The 19,265-nt window shown below is 42.9% G+C and overlaps 1 protein-coding gene across 2 annotated transcripts in view; it reads right to left on the bottom strand.

Annotated features, from left to right (window-relative positions):
* KATNAL2 (katanin catalytic subunit A1 like 2) overlaps positions 1-19,265 on the bottom strand; it is a 100,777-nt gene that overhangs the window by 43,901 nt on the left and 37,611 nt on the right. For both annotated transcript variants that reach the window (XM_069568291.1, XM_069568292.1), the window contains exons 2-5: positions 14,054-14,124; positions 4,738-4,904; positions 3,174-3,216; positions 1,037-1,154 (exon numbers count right to left, since the gene is read on the bottom strand). In XM_069568291.1, the coding sequence (XP_069424392.1) occupies positions 1,037-1,154; positions 3,174-3,216; positions 4,738-4,904; positions 14,054-14,124 (399 nt within the window). The remainder of the gene's footprint in view (positions 1-1,036; positions 1,155-3,173; positions 3,217-4,737; positions 4,905-14,053; positions 14,125-19,265) is intronic.

Here is a 19,265-nt window from a genome sequence, read left to right as displayed (position 1 = left end):
GAAAGAGGAAGAGAAGTGAGAAGTCAGCGACAGAAAGCAATTTGAGATGCTGGCTGCAGCTGCCTGTCCCGTCGTCCCAAATCCTTCTGCAAACGGGGACCTCCATGTGTGATTCCACCACTTTTGTGCAGACCCAACAAGACGAATAAACACTGCTTGTGCTGGGTGGGAGGAGCTGTCCCAGGAAGCCACAGGCTCTGAGGCCCACAAACAATGGAGGAAATGGCTGGGCCTCCACACCTCCACTCACAGGCCTGTCTTTTCTCCTGGGACCAGAGGTGTTTGTGGCCAGGGGTGGCTGAGTTTGGAAACACAGCAGAGTCAACAGTCAGCCAGCCTCCTGTGGGATTTATCCTGCCCCTCCCGCTTTACCTCGCTTCCACCTGAGCCAGTCCACAATAGCCAGGACCACACAACCCCCTTGAAGACGAGAGATTCTCTCTGACCAACTGAGTTGTGAGATAATGACTTTCCATCCGCCCGGACAGCTCTGACATGCATCCTTCCCTTCCCTCTTCACCATTTCCATTGGTTCTCCTTCCTTTAAACCTGGTTGGTATGTTTTGTCCTGGACCGAAGGTTCTCAGCATGGGCTTCACTCGCCTGCCCATCTCTCCCCGCAGAAAGCCCAGTGTGGAGGTGGGCTTAGTGACCCACCACGTGTGCCTTGGAGAAACCCAACAGGAGACTTGGAGCCCGGCCACACCAAGACCACCCCAACCTACGGGTAGGACCCCGGGACACCCTGTGGGACGGGAAGAGCTGGCACGTCCAGCTTCCTCAAGAGGAAGCCTGAGCCTTGTGGGAACCAGGCCCTCCTGCTCTGACTGGGCCTAGGATTCACCCCTCAAGGCCTGTTGCCCAGCACGCAGACCAGCCAAAAGTTTGTGGGGAGGAAGGAGTCCTCCACCAAGTACTGGAAGAAACTCTTAACTGAACGAAATCAAACTGTCCTCGAGGGACAAATAAACATGACTATTTCCTTGGGGCTGTTTCTCAGCCACCTGCAAGGAGACCAGCGCCAAGCAAAGCTGACCTGTTTAGGATGCTCCGTGTGGAGGGGCCTGGCTTCCCCAAGCTTTCCCACCGTGGTTTTGGACCGCGGCCTCTGCTGGTTGATCTTGGGAAGATTCTGACAACTGTCGGTCATCACCCTAGGGCAGGGAACAAAGACCTTGGAGGAAATCCTGTTAACAATCTGAGATCGCAAACTCCTCACACAGTGCATTTAAAGAGAGTTCTGGAAAGATCTGGAGGCACAAATCCATCTGGACCGTCCTCCCACCCAGCCCTGCCCATCTTCAGTCTACCTCCCAGGTCTAAGGTGGGGCTAGAGGGTCCACCGCCTCCTCTCATGACACAACCTCTCACTTCAATAACCGTTTAAAGTATAATGAGTATAAGATTATACACAAATGCTATGTATCATTTTTCTAGCTATCTTTCTTACAGCCAACCTCGATGGTTGCCGTGTATAAACAGCTACCCAGAGAGGAGCTGAAGAACCCCCAGCTGCCCCCTGCCACCCTGCTCCAGGGCTAAAGGAGCAAGGCGCTCCTAGACAGTCGCTCCCAGAGCTTTCCGCCAGATACGGAGTGCTGAGGCAGTTCCAGGGATGAACCTGCGGCTGAAAAGCAATCAGGTTTCCTTTCGCATTCCAAAGCTGCCTCTTAAAATGCTCCTCACTGTTTCTGTTCACAAGTAGTTATCATTTATTACCGGAGTCTGACTAGCTTTATGGAAACTATAAAGGAAAGAAGAACACTTTGGTGAAAACAAAGAGACTATTTGGAAAGAACTGCACAAAAGCAAAGGTAGCCTCAGGCTGAGGGACCCCGTGACTGTCATGGTGAAGCAGGCTCCGGCTCCACGGCTCTTCTTTAAACGACACCAAAGGTCTTCATTTATAAAAGATGAGGTGAGAGGGTGGGATGACTTGGGAGAATGGCATTGAAACATGTATAATATCATATACGAAACAAATCGCCAGTCCAGGTTCGATGCATGATACAGGATGCTTGGGGCTGGTACACTGAGATGACCCAGAGGGATGGCACGGGGAGGGAGGTGGGAGGGGGGTTCAGGATGGGCAACACGTGTATACCTGTGGTGGACTCATGTTGATGTATGGCAAAACCAATAAAATATTGTAAAGTAATTAGCCTCCAATTAAAATAAATAAATTTATATTTAAAAAATAATAAAAGATGAGGTGGCTAAGTCCCTTCCTTCTCAGGTTGTGGACAAAGGACTTGGAGTCACAGAGCAGGGAATCCAGAGGGCCTCACAGAAGCTCTTAAGGGCCCAGTGAGTTACCTACGATCACAATCCAAATTTTCTTCTTTTAATTGTGTCCTAAGATTTTTTTTTTTAAACTTTGCTCACGGCCTGAGTGATTGTGTGGTCTCTACTGGAAGCCCACTGCCACTTTCCCCTGAGGTCTGGGCTTTCCCGTAATAGCAAAGAGCCACAGGCCTTGATGCCCCGCAGCTGTGCGGTCCTGGGCACTTTGTGAACAGGCTCTGCTGACAGGCATGTAGCCCGGATTGGGAGGAGGGGAACGCGGGGGACACTGAGGCAAGCGTCAACCCAGAAGAGTCAGGAGACAGAGGGGCTCCAGTCAGATACCACAACTTCCAAATGAGACCGGGATTTGAGAAGCTGGAGAAAGAGATACACAAGATGAGTGTGAGAAAAGGAGAGGAAGAGAAAGACCCGATTCCCTCCAGACTGTCAGGACGTGATCTGGGGTACACAGAGAAATGACCTTTACGATTCAGAAAGGAAAAATATTTCTGGGGAGGTGCTTACTATGTTCTGGGAACTCACTATGTGTCAGACTCTTGCTCCAAGCTTGTAAGTGGCAGAGCCAGGAATTGAACCTGGATCTTTTGGTCTCTGAGGTCCATACTTTTCAAACCTCCTAGCCTAGAAAGACAAAGCATCGGCGGATGCAATTCTTGATGGTAAAAGCAGAGAGCCGATGGACAGTGGTCCACGCCCTGGCTGTCTGTAACATCAGAGGAGCCCATGGCTGGCCCCCCAGGGTCACAGGACCATGGTCTGAGATTGCTGCTTGGCAGACATGGAGCCACACTGGAGAATCTTCTGGAAACAGATCCCACAAACTCTTAAGGGTTGAGTTGGTCAAGATGAAATACCATTTACTTTACCTTCTGGTCTTCCCTCCACTTCTTTGAGGTAAACTGTTTTCTGCTGCGGCAAAATAAATATCAAGAGGAGAAGGACATTTATTTTTTTAAGAGAAAGTGATTTTTCAGGTATGTTTGTCCTTTTACATTGTTCTTAAAATTTGTGCTACATGCAGAAACTGTAAGCTATTCTCATCTAGAGAGGAATGGAATTACCAGCAAAGAGAAAGAAGCCCATGCTTCCCAAGCATTTCCACACAAAGACCCCAAAGGCCTCAGAAGATATTAAACACGTTGGGAGACCACAGACTCGGTGGCAGCTCCAGTGTGGGCTGCTTTATAGTTACCATTTCATTAAGTTTTCATGAACTTGACACTATTTTGCTGTGGTCCCTGGAACATGGCTCAGAAGGTAAAGAATCTGCCTTCAGTGCAGGAGACCTGGGTTCGATCCTTGGGTCAGGAAGACCCTTGGAGAAGGGAATGGCCACCCACTCCAGTATTCCTGCCTGGAGAATTCCATGGACAGAGGAGCCTGACGGGCTACAATTCATGGAGTCGCAAAGAATTGGACACAACTGAGCAACTAACACTTTCACTCTTACTTTCTGGGACACCAGAATGGAACACTTATCAGTCAAACCCTGCCCGTTTACCTTAAAGTAAAGACACTGTGTCCAATATCCCAGGAGAGTGTGGTTCCAAGCTAGAACTAGCATTAAAATCAAACCATGTCAGTAACAGTCTTGTGGCCCAGTGGTTAGGAGTCTCTGCCTTTTTCTGCCAAAACTCAGATCCAACAACCAGCCACAGATGCAGAGCTATGCACACTGTACTGGAAGGGAGCGCAGATAAACCTCTTTTGCTCTCTCAGACCCCTTCCAGCTCTGTGATTCAGCCCTGGCTATTTTTAATTGACGTTCCTTTTGGTTTCCTGGTCCCTACATGAAATGTTAAAGTCTGTGGCTTAACAAGTGCCTTGTAAACAGGACAATGATCTCCCTTGGTTTATAATTACTTCCCCCACTTACAGACTTCTAAGTCAATGTCACTACAAAACACAGGGCCCTAACTTTAGATCTTTCCTCCAGCCAGCCTCCTTGACTGCTAACCTATACTGGGTCTTTGCATTATATTGATCATTATCTGGATTGATGGCTTTCAAAAGCATTTCATTATCTATACATGAGCTATTAGCCTCACCAATACTCATTTTCATGTTATTTTCAAGATAGATAATAGGTCTTCCCAACAAGAAAAAAGTCTTCTGTCATTTATTGTCTTCCAACAGCTCTTTCCATCTCTAAAGAAAAGAAAGAAAGTACCTGTGACCTGCTGGAGTTTTGTTTTCATTGCCCTAAATCATACAGTCCTCAAGCAAATGCCGACAAGACAAAAAGGGACATCAGTGTCCAGACGATCATGTTTAAATTGTCTGCACTGGATCTAAAAGAGGCTACAGAATCCTTCTGGTCTATCCTTTCAGTGTAGAGTTGGGGACATCCTCTATCTGGGAATAAAATGAGGAAGACACACAGAGCTTAAAGATGAGATAGCGCCTTACTTCTAAAAAATAGCCATGTACCTGTGTCTGATGCCTTTTTGACAATTTTGGGGTATTTCTGAAATTTTACAAAATAATAGCTCTCATATTCCATTAAAATAGTTTCAAGATCGACGTTGTCACAAACTTGAAAGCGTCGTAACCCCATTTTAGTTTCTTGCTCCAAAGCATTGGCTGCATCAATATATCTGGCCATGTCACAGAAGAAAGAAAAACAAAATTAACTCTAGGTAAAGAGAATAAAGGCAAAGTCCAAAGAAACTCAATACAAATAGTGAGCGTATATTAAAGAGTACGTTAAACAAAAACTAGAGTATATAAGGTTTGCCTGTACAGTAAAGAGCTCCACCACATAGGTTAAGTATATCCAAACACTGTCTTTCAAAACATTTTGGGGTCCAGCAGCTAAGACTCTGCACTCCCAATGCAGGGGACCTGGGTTTAATCCCTGGTTAGGGAACTAGGTCCCACATGCTGCAACTAAGAGTTCACATGCCACAGCTAAAGATCCCACATGCCTCAAAGCAGATGGACGACTCCAGGCACCAAAACTAAGACATAGCACGGCCAAGTAAATGCATAAATAAAAATTCAAGTACTTAAAAGTCAAATAAGTAAATCAACTAAGAAAATATCTTGTAATTTACTTTTATTCATGTTTAGCCAAAGATGGTTATTTGCCCAACTTGCTTGCTTCTTTATTTACTAGTATTCATTTCAGGTAACATTTGACGAGTGATAAAACCCCAGTTTAACCACACAGGCAAGGCTTGCCATCATTGAAGTAGCTGAAAAGAATATGTCATGTGCTCTGAAGGGGATTCCAAAAATCTGTTGATCGACATCACTAAGGAAATTTAGTATCAGAAAATGTCATCTGCTTGGATGTGTTGTTTCTGATCACTTCTTCACTGGTCACAGATGATACCAGCAGCTTCCTCTGTATGCATGTAGTGTCAGCAGCGTGGGTCCCTCACTCATTTTAACCTGGTCAGTAGGAAGGCTGTCTGACTTAAGTGGTCTCAGCAATAAAAGCAAGCTCCTTGTCTCACAATCCTCCGAAAGCGGAAAAACTCTCTGGTTTTAATCTGAGTCCTCAACCTCTTTGAAAACCAAAAACTCTCTCCTGAAAAACATGCAAATATGCACAAATTAGCATATACTTTCAGGAACTCATCCAAAGACCTCAGATTGCAGGCTTCAGTGAGAGTTCTTTCTCTTTGATTTCAAACCTGGGAACATATAGAGGAGAAAACTTTCCTTTTTGTCATGCTTCCTCTGTGTTCCAGATTCAGATCAGTTAGAGGACTAAACTTTCTTGAAAGGGGTTGCCATGACTATTTCCAGTACCTTGCTTATTTTAAAGAATTTGCAAATGTGAACTGATCAGGTCAGTCAGCTTCTATACTTATTAATGGCTCATCAGGCTTCTATCCTATGTCTTAATCCCCATTTTACATAGGAAAAAAACTAAATCCACTTTTATTAATAATTTTTTTTAGTATAATGTAATACATGCTCATTTAAGAAAAAATTAGAAAATTGCACTACTCAGAGACAATGTTAACATCTCCTCTCTTTCCAAACATTTTTAAATGACTTAAATACACATATACTTATATACATACACTTGTTTAAAAAAAAAAAAAAGATGGGAACATACATTAGAGATTGCCTGAATATAAAGATTGCTTTCCTGACATCACATTCTGAACACTTTCCAGGATCATAGAGTTTGGGCTTAAAAATGATAACAATAGGTGATGGCAGGTCCCATATTTCTTAAACTAATTGATCAGGAAAACAGGATTTTTTTTTCTTTGCCATTCCATGGGGCATGTGGGATCATAGTTCCCCTACCAGGGATTAAACTTGTACCCCTGCACTGGAAGCGCAAGGTCTTAACCACTGGACCACCAGGCAAGTCCCCAGAGCTATGTCTATGTGTTCCAATCCATTGTTTGGGCTTGAACGAGGTCTCAATTTAACAGAGCTGGTAGGAGGAGCTACTGGAAATTCTTAACCAACAGAGTGACAGGACAGGACTTTAAAAAGAGGTGTGAGCAGTAAGGAGAAAGCCAAAGTAGAAAAGATGAGGGAGAGGCTGGTAACAGGCACTGGGGCCAGAGGAGGCACACGTGCGGAGCTAGACCCCTCACTGTCTGCTCTCACTAACTCTCCCTCATGCATTTGATCTCTGCTCTTTGTTTACCTAGTGGTTCACTTATGCCCTGCCCCTGCTTGCTCTGTGCCCCTGTCTAAATCGTCCTTGTCCATCACAACTGTCTATCCACATTTTATACATCTTTCAAGACCAGCTCGCGTGGCCTTCCCTACAATGCTTTCTCTATTTATTTTAATACACAAAAATCAATCCTCTCAGCTCTTCGTTAAAGGAAAGTCTACTTTCGTGATACTAATATGTCCTTAAACATTTTTCAACTTGATAATTCATTCATTTCTCCCTTTCCCAGCAGGTCTCTGGAAATGATCAACTTTAGCATAACTTCTATCAATTACAGATGCAAGAGGCCATCTCGTGGCAGAAAAGGGAAATGCATGCTTTGTAAACAGTCGATTCTTGAGGCCGTAATAGCACCTGCAGGAGAAAGGATAGCTGTGTGACTTTGGTCTTTTTGTTTTCACAGTTCTCCTTTCTGATACAGTTTCTAGAAAACAACAACAACAAAAAAATCAGTAATTACCTGTGTGGATGGCTGTGTCTTTCTTTCCAATTATTTCACCCACCTACCTGCTAGTAAGTTCCTCAATGGCTGTTCAAATAACACTTATCAAGCATCTATTAATACAATGTTCATGATGTTGGGGTCTTATAAGGTGAGTCCAGGTTTATAAGGGTCAGTGAATCTGTGAAGGAAGTATTTCTCAGAGTGTTCCTTGAAAAACTAGTCCCTAAAGATTGCCGGAAGAAATATCAATAACATCTCAGATATGCAGATGACACCACCCTTCTGGCAGAAAGTGAAGAGGAACTAAAAAGCCTCTTCATGAAAGTCAAAGAGGAGAGTGAAAAAGTTGGCTTAAAGCTCAACATTCAGAAAATGAAGATCATGGCATCTGGTCCCATCACTTCATGGGAAATAGATGGGGAAACAGTGGAAACAGTGTCAGACTTTATTTTGGGGGGGCTCCAAAATCACTGCAGATGGTGACTGCAGTCATGAAATTAAAAGACGCTTACTCCTTGGAAGAAAAGTTACGACCAACCTAGACAGCATATTAAAAAGCAGAGATATTACTTTGCCAACAAAGGTCCATCTAGTCAAGGCTATGGTTTTTCCAGTGGTCATGTAGGGATGTGAGAGCTGGACTATAAAGAAAGCTGAGCGCCAAAGAACTGATGCTTTTGAACTGTGGTGTTGGAGAAGACTCTTGAGAGTCCCTTGGACTGCAAGGAGATCCAACTAGTCCATCCTAAAGGAGATCAGTCCTGGGTGTTCATTGGAAGGACTGATGTTGAAGCTGAAATTCCAATACTTTGGCCACCTGAAGTGGAGAGCTGACTCATTTGAAAAGACCCTGATGCTGGGAAAGATTGAGGGCAGGAGGAGAAGGGGACGACAGAGTTGGGATGGCATCACCAACTCAATGGATGTGGGTTTGGGTGGACTCCTGGAGGTGGTGATGGACAGAGAGGCCTGGCATGCTGCAGTTCATGGGGTGGCAGAGTCAGACATGACTGAGCAACTGAACTGAACTGAACTGAACCCAATGTTTGCCAAGCTTACTTGACCATAAACTCATGTGAGTCATATCAATTAACATTCTGCAGAATGACTGTTGTAGAGTTCCAGGTGCTTAGAAAACACCGTCTTGAGGTAATTTAGCTCAGAGTTTTTTGAATGGAGCTGAGATTTTTATCAAAAGATAATGAAAAATGGGCCAAACCCACATTTTTAACTGCTTTAAGTCCTTTGCTAATCCAGGTTGTGTATTAGAAGAATAAAATCCAGCCCGTACCTCCTCCACAGTAAAAGTAAGCAAGGACTCATATATGCTCACTTGGTGTCAGGGGCTACTCTAAGCATGTCATATATTTAATCCTCATAATAAAAGCATGTGTCTGACACTCATTATCTTCCACTTTACAAGCAAGGGAACTGAGGGACAAAGAAAGTAAGTAGATTGCCCAAGGTCACTGGCTAGGAAAGAGTAGAGTGGGCATTTGAACCAAGGCAGATTGGCTCCTGCATCAAGGCAGAGCCTCTTGATGAAGGTAAAAGAGGAGAGTGACAAAGCTGGCTTAAAAGTCAACATTCAAAAAACCAAAACCAAAGATGATGTCATCCGCTCCCATCACTTCATGGCAAATAAATGGGGAAAAAGTGGAAACAGTGCATATTTTATTTTCTTGGGCTCCAAAATCACTGCAGACAGTGACTAAAGCCATGAAATTAAAAAAAGCTTGCTGCTTGGAAGAAAAGCTATGACAAACCTAGACAGAGTATTAAAAAGCAGACATCACTTTGCTGACAAAGGTCCTATAGTCAGAGCCACAGTTTTTTCAGTCGTCATGTGAGTGTTGGATCATAAAAAAGGCTGAGCATTGAAGAACTGATGCTTTCGAATTGTGGTGCTGGAGAAGGTTCTTGAGACACAAGGAGATCAAATCAGTCAATCCAGTCATTCCTAAAGGAAATAAACCCTGAATATTCATTGGAAGGATTGATGCTGAAGCTGAAGCTCCAATACTCTGTCCACCTGATGCGAAGAGCTGACTGATTGGAAAAGACCCTGATGCTGGGAAAGATTGAGGGCATCAGGAGAAGGGAGTGACAGAGGATGAGATGGTTGGATAGCATCACTGACTCAGTGGACATGAGTTTGAGCAAACTCCAGAGATAGTGAAGGATAGGGAAGACTGGTGTGCTGCAGCCCATAAGTGACAAAGAGTCAGACATGACTTAGCGACTGAACAATACTGGCTCCTGAGTCTGTGTTTCTATCCTGCAAGCCCTTCCTACCACACCAACCCACCAGCCCTGGTTTTAGAGCAGACACTTGGCACTATGCTGCCCTTGGAAGTGCTTTCCATCAGTGAATGGTGGAAAGTGCAGAGCAACCCAGTGCCCACATGCAGACTGCCTGGCTCGCCGACTCCTCTTCTCTGGCTCTGCTGTCCACTCCCTTGCTACGTGGGGACACAGAGATTTAGCAGTTGAGCATCACCTGATTGTTCTGCCTGCCAACTAGGTGTGGGGGCCAGGGATTCATTTCTCTGGCCAGAGACTGGTGATGAGCCATTTTCTCAATAAAATTTAAACCCCCAACACCAAAAAGAGAAGTGTCTGATAAAACTGTGTTTCAAAGTAAGTGGACTGAGAAATGTTTGTTAAAGATGATGCAGTTCATCATGTTTCAGTTCAGTTCAGTCGCTCAGTCGTGTCCAACTCTTTGTGACCCCATGAACTGCAGCACGCCAGCCCCCCTGTCCATCACCAATTCCCAGAGTCCACCCAAACTCATGTCCATCACCCAGTCGGTGATGCCATCCAACCGTGTCATCCTCTGTCGTCCCCTTCTCCTCCCGCTTCCAATCTTTCCCAGCATCAGGGTCTTTTCAAATGAGTCAGCTCTTCACTTCAGGTGGCCAGGGTATTGGAGTTTCAGCTTCAACATCAGTCCATCCAATGAACACTCAGGACTGATCTCCTTTACGATGGACTGGTTGGATCTCCGTGCAGTCCAAGGAATTCTCAAGAGTCTTCTCCAACATCACAGTTGAAAAGCATCAATTCTTCGGCGCTCAGCTTTCTTTATAGTCCAGCTCTCACATCCATACATGAGTACAGGAAAAAATATAGCTTTGACTAGACGGACCTTTGTTGGCAAAGTAATGTCTCTGCGTTTTAATATGCTGTCTAGGTTGGTCATAACTTTGCTTCCAAGGAGTAATCGTCTTTTCATTTCATGGCTGCAGTCACCATCTGCAGCGATGTTTACCATGTTCATCATGTTTACCATGTTCATCATGTTTACCATGAGAAAAAAAGCCATTTCCAAAATTTTGATGTAACATATTATAAGAAAGGCCACATTTTGTAATTGAAGATCTAATGTGGTCAGTCCAGGGGAGAAATATTACTCAGTAACAAAGTTTATTCAAAAGTGCTGTTAAAAAAAAAAAAATTGCTGGGACTTCCCTGGTGGCTCAGTGGGATAAGAATCTGCCTGCCAATGCAGGGGACTCAGGTTTGATCCCTGCTCCGGGAAGATTCCATGTGCCATGGAGCAACAAATCCCGTGCGCCACAAATACTGAGCCTGTGTACGGCAACGACTGAAGCCTCCTCTGCAACATGAGAAGCTACTTTCGTGAAAAGCCCACGGACCACAACAAAGAGGAGCCCCTGCTTGCCGCAACTAGAGAAAGCCCTCTTAAAGCAACGAAGACCCAATGCAGCCAGAAATAAATAAGTAAACAAAAAGAATTTTTAAATGCTGTTGTTAACTTAGTGAACGAACTTATGGTTGCTAGGGGGAGGGGGAGAGGGATAATTTGGGAGTTTGGGATGGACATGTACACACTGCTATATTTAAAATGGATAACCAACAAGGAACTACTGTTTGGCACATGGAACTCTGCTCAATGTTATGTGGTACCCTGGACGGGAGAGGAGTCTGGGGAGATTGGAGATATGTATAACAGAAGGCTGAGTCCCCTTCGATGTTCATCTGAAACTATCACAACTTTGTTAACTGGCTATACTCCAATATAAGATAAAAAGTTTTTAAAAAATGCTGTGTTATAATCCATCACCAAAAAGGATGCCTTTGAAATTTTGGCAAAAAAAAGAAAAAACCTCCACGATAAAAAGTCAAATCTTTCAATAACAAAAGAATGCTTCACTACAGTTGTAAAGATTTCATTTTCTGACTTTAAAAAGCCATCTTTTTTTTAACAAAAAATATGACACACATACATTTTGATTTTCCTGAGGTAATCCTCAAACAAAAACAAGTCTTCCACACCAGAGCAGAGGAATCAGACCCTGAAGACTTTGGGGGCAAGACAGGCCTGCAAAGTGCCCCCACTTAGACCCAGGAGACTTCCAGCAAGTTCCTAGATGCCCCTAAGCCTCAATTTATTCACATGTAAAGGGGGGACCCTAATACTACTTCCCTTGGAGCTTAAAAGAAAAATTCCTCAAGGTCTCTTCCCCTTGGGAGGGCACTGCTGCTGCTAAGTCACTTCAGTCGTGTCCGACTCTGTGTGACCCCATAGACAGCAGCCCACCAGGCTCCCCGTCCCTGGGATTCTCCAGGCAAGAACACTGGAGTGGGTTGCCATTTCCTTCTCCAATGCATGAAAGTGAAAAGTGAAAATGAAGTCGCTCAGTTGTGTCCAACTCTTAGCAACCCCATGGACTGCAGCCTCCTCCGTCCATGGGATTTTCCAGGCAAGAGTACTGGAGTGGGGTGCCATTGCCTTCTCCATGGGAAGGCGCTAGATTTATTTATTTAAAACAGCTGCTGCTGGCACAGATCAGAGAAACAAGCATCAGCTCTCACTTCCGTCCCAGCCACCTCCTACCCTCCAGCTTGCCTTCCTACCTCAACACTAGGGTTACTAGACTCTCAGCTACAGTAGATCTCCTATTTCACGGACAGCTATGACATTTATCGGAGGAAGAGATGCTCATTCAGTCTTTTGGGAAAATACCAGCAGCTGGCTGGTTCTTTGTGCTCTAAGGAAAGGTTTCTCCATCGGGGCGTCATTGACATTTGGGGTTGTCCTGTGCATCTGACGGAGAAGGTAATGGCACCCCACTCCAGTACTCTTGCCTGGAAAATCCCATGGATGGAGGAGCCTAGTAGGCTGCAGTCCATGGGGTTGCTAAGAGTCGGACACGACTGAGTGACTTCACTTTCACTTTTCACTTTCATGCATTGGAGAAGGAAATGGCAACCCACTCCAGCATTCTTGCCTGGAGAATCCCGGGGACCGGGTAGCCTGGTGGGCTGCCATCTGTGGGGTCGCACAGTCAGACATGACTGAAGTGACTTAAAATGTGCATCTGAAGGGCGTTCAGCAGCATCCTGGCCTCTTCCCACTAGATGCCAGTACACCACTCAGAAGGACTCCAGACGCTGCCAAATATCCCCTCAGTGGTTCTCCAGGTTGAGAAGCACTGCTTTAACGCAAATGTTTTCAGCCCTAACCCTGAAACCTGAATATTTTCTTCCAGGATGAAAATTAAAAGGAAAGGAAACTCTAAAGAGTAGCCTTCGGGGACTTCCCTGGTGGACCAGTGGTTAAGACTCTGAGTTTAACAGGGGGCGAGGGTTTGATCCCTTATTGGGGAACTAAGATCCCACATGCAGTGCAGTGCATCAGTCAAAGTAAAATAAAAAATGAATTAAAAAGAGGAGCCTTCAGATACTTTGCAGTCTCTCTTCCTCTCCCAACACCCAGTATACCAGCAGTCCTCATTGTAAGTGCTCGCACATTTTTTTTCTAGTTGCACAGTCATGTGACCCCATGGACTGTAGCCCGCCAGGCTCCTCTGTCCATGGAATTCTCCAGGCAGCAGTACTGCAGTGGGTTGTCATTTCCTTCTACAATGCTCTCACATTTTCAAATAGGGTAGGTGGCCAAACTCAAATGCTTCCCAATTTCCTCAGGAAAGAGAGTTGAGTACAAGTCATCCAGGTAAATGCAAAACCTTTATATTGAGGGAAGGAAAACTGAGGAATAAGAAAGTTTTCTTTGTGTGCCAGCAATGGGACTTCAGAAATCTTATTAAAAGGCCTACACCATCTTCAAACCTGAATGGGAAAGGGCAAGTATCCCATGAACTGGGTAGCTTTGTTAATAAAATTTTTTTTAATGTACAATGTGAAAAATATCTAGACAAATGAGACAATAAAAATGTGTCTAGGTTGCTGGAGGTGGGATTGGGACATTGATAGGTAGGGCACAAGAGATTTTTAGAGCAGAGAAGCTATTCTGTACGATACTACAAGGGTGGATATGTGACATCATGCCTTTGTCAAAACTTGTAGAACTATATGACACAAAAGTGAACTCTGACATAAACTACGGACTTTAGTAATAATATATCAATATTGGCTCATCAAGTGCAATAAATGTACACACCAATGTAAGCTGTAACAGGGGACACGAGGCAGGGTGGGGGATTGCTGATATATGGGAGTTCTCGCCCATATACCAGAAATTTCTGCTCAATTTTTCAGTAAATCGAAAACTGCTCTAAAAAAAAAGTTATTAATTGCTTTTAAAAGTGTGTATCTGGAAAAGCAGAGGTCAGAGAAAGAGAGGAATCATCTCTGTAAATATCTGTAATGTAACATACCCTTCTTGTGTTAAGTAATGCAAAATCAAAATCAGAAGATTTTTTCGTCGTGCTTCTGTCCTCATCTCGCACTGTGAACAAAAAAGAAAATGCAGATGGGATGACAATGAAATATAACACTCCTTGTATAGCAGTAAACCCTTGAAGGTAATTGTAACCTGTCAAAAGCAAGAAGCATAACTTAAAGCCTGCAAGGTAGTTTGGGGTCTCTAAGGATATATAAAGTTGTTTTTCCATTGTTAATTTTCTTCTCAGAGCTGCCTTCTCAATTGTAAACTGAAGGTACAATGATCTCAATTGGGATTGCACTTGACTAGTTCACTTCTTACTGCCAAACTAATTGGCATTTTATTGCTTATCACTAAAGGAACAAATATATACACATTTATTTGGACCAGGTGAAGGAAAGTGATGTTAAAAGATAAACTCTTTTGCAGTCTTATGGACTGTAGTTTGCCGGGCTCCTCTGTCCATGAGATTTCCCAGGCAAAAATACTGGAGTGGGTTGCTACTTCCTTCTCCAGGGGATATTTGAGACTGAGGGATCAAACCTGCATCTCCTGAATTGGCAGGCAGATTCTTTACCACTGAGCCACCAGGGAAGCCCCTAAATTCACCCAGGATCCCACCCAGACCCTGCACAAACATGGAGATGATGTGAGAAGGAAATGGCAACCCACTCCAGTGTTCTTGCCTGGAGAATCCCAGGGACAGGGGAGCCTGCTGGGCTGCCGTCTATGGGGTCACACAGAGTTGGACACGACTGAAGCGATTTAGCAGCAGCAGCAGCAGCAACACACTATTGTAAATCAATTATCCTTCAATTAAAAATAAATAATTTTTTTAAAAAATTGTGGAGATAAGCTCAAACAAACTGCTCAGGAGAACCCCACCACCACCACCCCGGGCATTTAGAATATCCTCTTGAGTAGCAGGGGCCATAAAGGGGACATTCCTGAATAACAATATCCTTATTCAAACTGAATGAAGCTGTACTTTTATTCATAGTATTAATGTGCATTAGCAGTATTAATTACATTATCTGGTATCTCACATTCCCTTAAAATGTATTCATAAAACATTGACTTTCACTAATACTTCCCTTATTTGAAAATGCTTACCTTTATCTAAAGAGAACACAGGTAAGAACTGGATAAAAGCAAGAAAGGCACAAGTGGCCCAAATTATATCATAAAATCTAGGCACAAACACGATAATGACACATAGAAACTTTTCAGGCATTCATCCAAACTTTCTAAAAATTAATGTAATAAAATTGAAACATGCATTGTTGTTGTTCAGTTGCCCAACCATGTCCGACTCTTTGGGACCCCATGGACTGCAGCACTCCAGGCCTCACCATCTCCTAGAGTTTGCCTAAGTTCATGTTTATTCCATTGGTTATGCCGTCCAACCATCTCATCCACTGACACTCTCTTCCTCTGCCCTCAGTCTTTCTCAGCATCAGGTACTTTCCCAATGTTCGCATCAGATGACCAAAATACTGGAGCTTCAGCTTCAGCATCAGTCCTTCCAGTGAATATTTAGGGTTGATCTCCCTTAAGATTGCCTGGTTTGATCCCCTTGCTGTCCAAGGGACTTTCAGGAGTCTTCTCCAGCACCATAGTTCGCAGGCATCAATTCTTTGGCAGTCTGCCATCTTTATGGTCCAGTTCTTACAACCATACGTGACCACTGGGAAAGACCATAGCCTTGACTATCCGGATCTTTGTTGGCAGAGTAATGTCTCTGCTTTTTAACACACCATCTAGGTTTGTCATCTCTTTCCTGACAAGAAGCAATTGTCTTCTGATTTCATGGCTGCAGTCATCGTCCCCAGTGATTTTGGAACCCAAGAAGAGGAAATCTCTCACTACTTCCACCTTTTCCCCTTCTATCTGCCACGCAGTAATGTGGCCAGATGCCATGAACTTAGTTTTTTTAATATTTAGTCTTAAGCCAACTCTTTTGAAAAAGGGACAGAGAATAAGAACAAGCTCTTGGAAGTTAAAAATATTATTGTCTAAATAAATTCTGTAGAATGGTTTAAAGACAAGGCCAAGAAAACTGCTCAGAAAATATATTTTTTTAAAAAGACCAAAAAATGGGACACTATAGGGGAAAAAAATCTTAAAAAATCAATCCAGGTTATGCCCCGTTAATACAGGTTCTTAAAAATAAACTAGAGAAAGCATAGAGGAATAATTTATCAAATAAATAATAAAAGACATTTTATTTTAGAATGGAAGCATGAGAATGTCTGGTTTGACAACGGCAAGCACAGCGAATGGAAAAAGGCTGGCATAAACAAAGTTGTGTAATTTCAGAACACCAGAGTTAAAAAGATTCTAAGTTTCCTGGGAAGCAAAGATCCTTTACCTTCAAAGGATCAGGAGTAAGAAGGTTATGCCTTTTCAAAGGATCACATTTTTAAATAGAACAAAGACACTTTTAACCATGCAAATTCTCAACCACATCTCCTTGTGTCTTTGCTTTCCTGGTGGTTTGGTGGTTGAGAATCCGGCTGCCAATGCAGGGGACACGGGCTCGACCCCTGGTCTGAGACCCACACGCCAAGGGACTTCTAAGCCTTCGCACCTTGACTATTGAGCCTATGTTCCAGAGCCCACGACCTGCAACTACGGAAACCTGTGGTCTGCACACGGGAGGGCACTGCAGTGAGAAGCCCACACACCTCAACCAAGAGTAGCCCCCACTTGCTGCAACTGAAGAAAGCCCACATGCAGCAATGAAAACCCAGTATCGTGAAAAATAAACATATAAACCTTAAAAAAATAGTAAAAAACGGTAAAATTTATGTAATGTGTATTTTATCACAATGAAAAAGAAACTTAAAAAGGGATAAAATATAGCACTATTTGATTTTTAAATACCTGTATGCATGTTTTACACGATTCCCCCCCCCCCCCCCATAGTGTCCCATTGTTTGGTCTCTTTTTTTCTCTTCTATTCTCTGGGCAATTTCCTTTGCCTTGTTTTCAAACTATTCCACAGAATTTATTTAGACAATAACATTTTTAATTTTCAAGAGCTTTTTCTTATGCTCTGATGTTCCTTTTCCAAAACATCTTGTTCTTGTTTTTTGAATACACCATTCTCTTATGATTTGGAGAAGGCAATGGCACCCCACTCCAGTACTCTTGCTCCTCCAGTACGGAGGAGCCTGATGGGCTGCAGTCCATGGGGTCGTGAAGAGTCAGACAAGACTGAGCAATTTCACTTTCACTTTTCACTTTCATGCATTGGAGAAGGAAATGGCAACCCACTCCAGTGTTCTTGCCTGGAGAACCCCAGGGACGGGGGAGCTTGGTGGGCTGCCATCTATGGGGTTGCACAGAGTCGGACAAGACTGAAGTGACTTAGCAGCAGCAGCATTCTCTTATGATTCAAAGTTAGTTATGTTCAATATTTGCTGTTTATATAGGCAAGTAAAACACTATTTTATAAAGATATCCACCCAAAATGATTCAAATAAAGTTTTGTTGCTTAAGGTGACAAGTTTTTATTCAGATTGCCAGAAAATACAGAAAATGAAGCAACTTGTGTTTCAAAGACCTTGTGAAGGAATCATAGTAAGTACTACTTTTTATTTTTTTTTAATTTTTTATTTTTAAAATTTTAAAATCTTTAATTCTTACATGCGTTCCCAAACATGAGTAAGTACTACTTTTTAAACCAAAATTTGTTTTCTGCCATTCAAAGATAATTATTGCTTTCTAAAAATATAAATTTGCATTTTATCACCCAGTTTATACACATTTTATTGTTATTTTTTTAGTTAAACTTTTTTCTTTGAATTCAGGGTAAAATAAATAAAGCAAAAGTCCCCAGAAGTCTAAGAGAAAAGGAGATTAAAGGAAAATTATAATCCTTGAAGTAATAAAATATTTAACACAAAAAGTAGTGATTTAAACTGGGAGAAAATATTTACAAATGACACATTTGATAAAGAACTATTATTCAAAATATACAAAGAGCTCCTAAAATTCAACAATAAGAAAACAAAAAATACAATTGAAAATGGGCAAAAAAAAAATGAACAAACACCTCACAAAAAAAGATATATGGATTGTCTAAACAAATATATGAAAAGATGCTCAACAACATATGTTACCAAGGAGTGGCAAATCAAAACAACAAGATAGCACTGCACACCTATGAGGATGGTGAAAATCCAAAACACGAACACCACTAATACTGAGGAAGATGTAGAGCCATGGGAACTCTCATTCACCGATGGTGGGAATGCAGAATGGTACAGCCACTTTGGAAGACAGTTTGGTGGTTTCTTACAAAACTAAACATACACTTACCATATGATGCAGCTGTCATGCTCCTTGGAATTTACTCCAAAGAGTTAAAAACACATCTACACACAAACTTTCACTCTGAAGCTGCCGATGCAGCTTTATTCATTGCCAGAAACAATTAAAATACCCTTTCAGTGTGTGAATCAATAAAGTGCAGTACTTCTACACAATGGATTATCAGTACTTAAAAAAAAATACCAAGCCATAAAAAGGCATGAAGGAAACATGCATATTACTAAGTGAAAGACGCCAATCTGAAAAGGTAACAATGGAAGAAACTTTCAAATACTGAGTTACAGAGAAGTCATTCTGACTAACACATGATTTGACTTAGTCTAGAATAGCCAGTCTGTAGCCTATCAGATATAAATTGTACATCTGCTTTAACCATTAAAGAAAAGAATGCTTTTAAAAATCAGAATGGAGTAACTGTGGTTCAAGCATCCAAAATGGAGCCTGGTGGCCATTGTGAATGTGGTTTCAGACAGGTTCTACATTACTAAGAACTTGAGTTTCTGAACAGTATAAGACTCAACACCACCACTAGCTATCCTCACACCAGTATCTGCTAGCAGCTGCAACCATGTGGACCCCAACCAATCCTTCCTCCACAAGCACAGTTACTTCTTGCCAGTTCCAGTTATAATTCTTGATAAAGCTGCAACCTTCCAGTTTTTGCCTTTAAAAGCCTGCCCCATTTTGATCCTGCAGAATATAATTCAAATGCTTCTTGAATCTGTGTCTCCCAGGCTATAGTCCCTGGCTTGGCTCAAATAAACATTCTCTACTCTTATTACGGGATTGGCCAGGTGGCTCAGACAGTAGAGAATCTGCCTGCAATGCAGGAGACCAGGATTCGATCCCTGAGTTGGGAAGATCCC

Source organism: Ovis canadensis, chromosome 23 (genome assembly GCF_042477335.2).
Source record: "Ovis canadensis isolate MfBH-ARS-UI-01 breed Bighorn chromosome 23, ARS-UI_OviCan_v2, whole genome shotgun sequence".
Taxonomy (NCBI): domain Eukaryota; kingdom Metazoa; phylum Chordata; class Mammalia; order Artiodactyla; family Bovidae; genus Ovis; species Ovis canadensis.
Note: the sequence above shows the minus strand (reverse complement) of the source record. Positions and strands in the feature narration are given on the sequence as shown.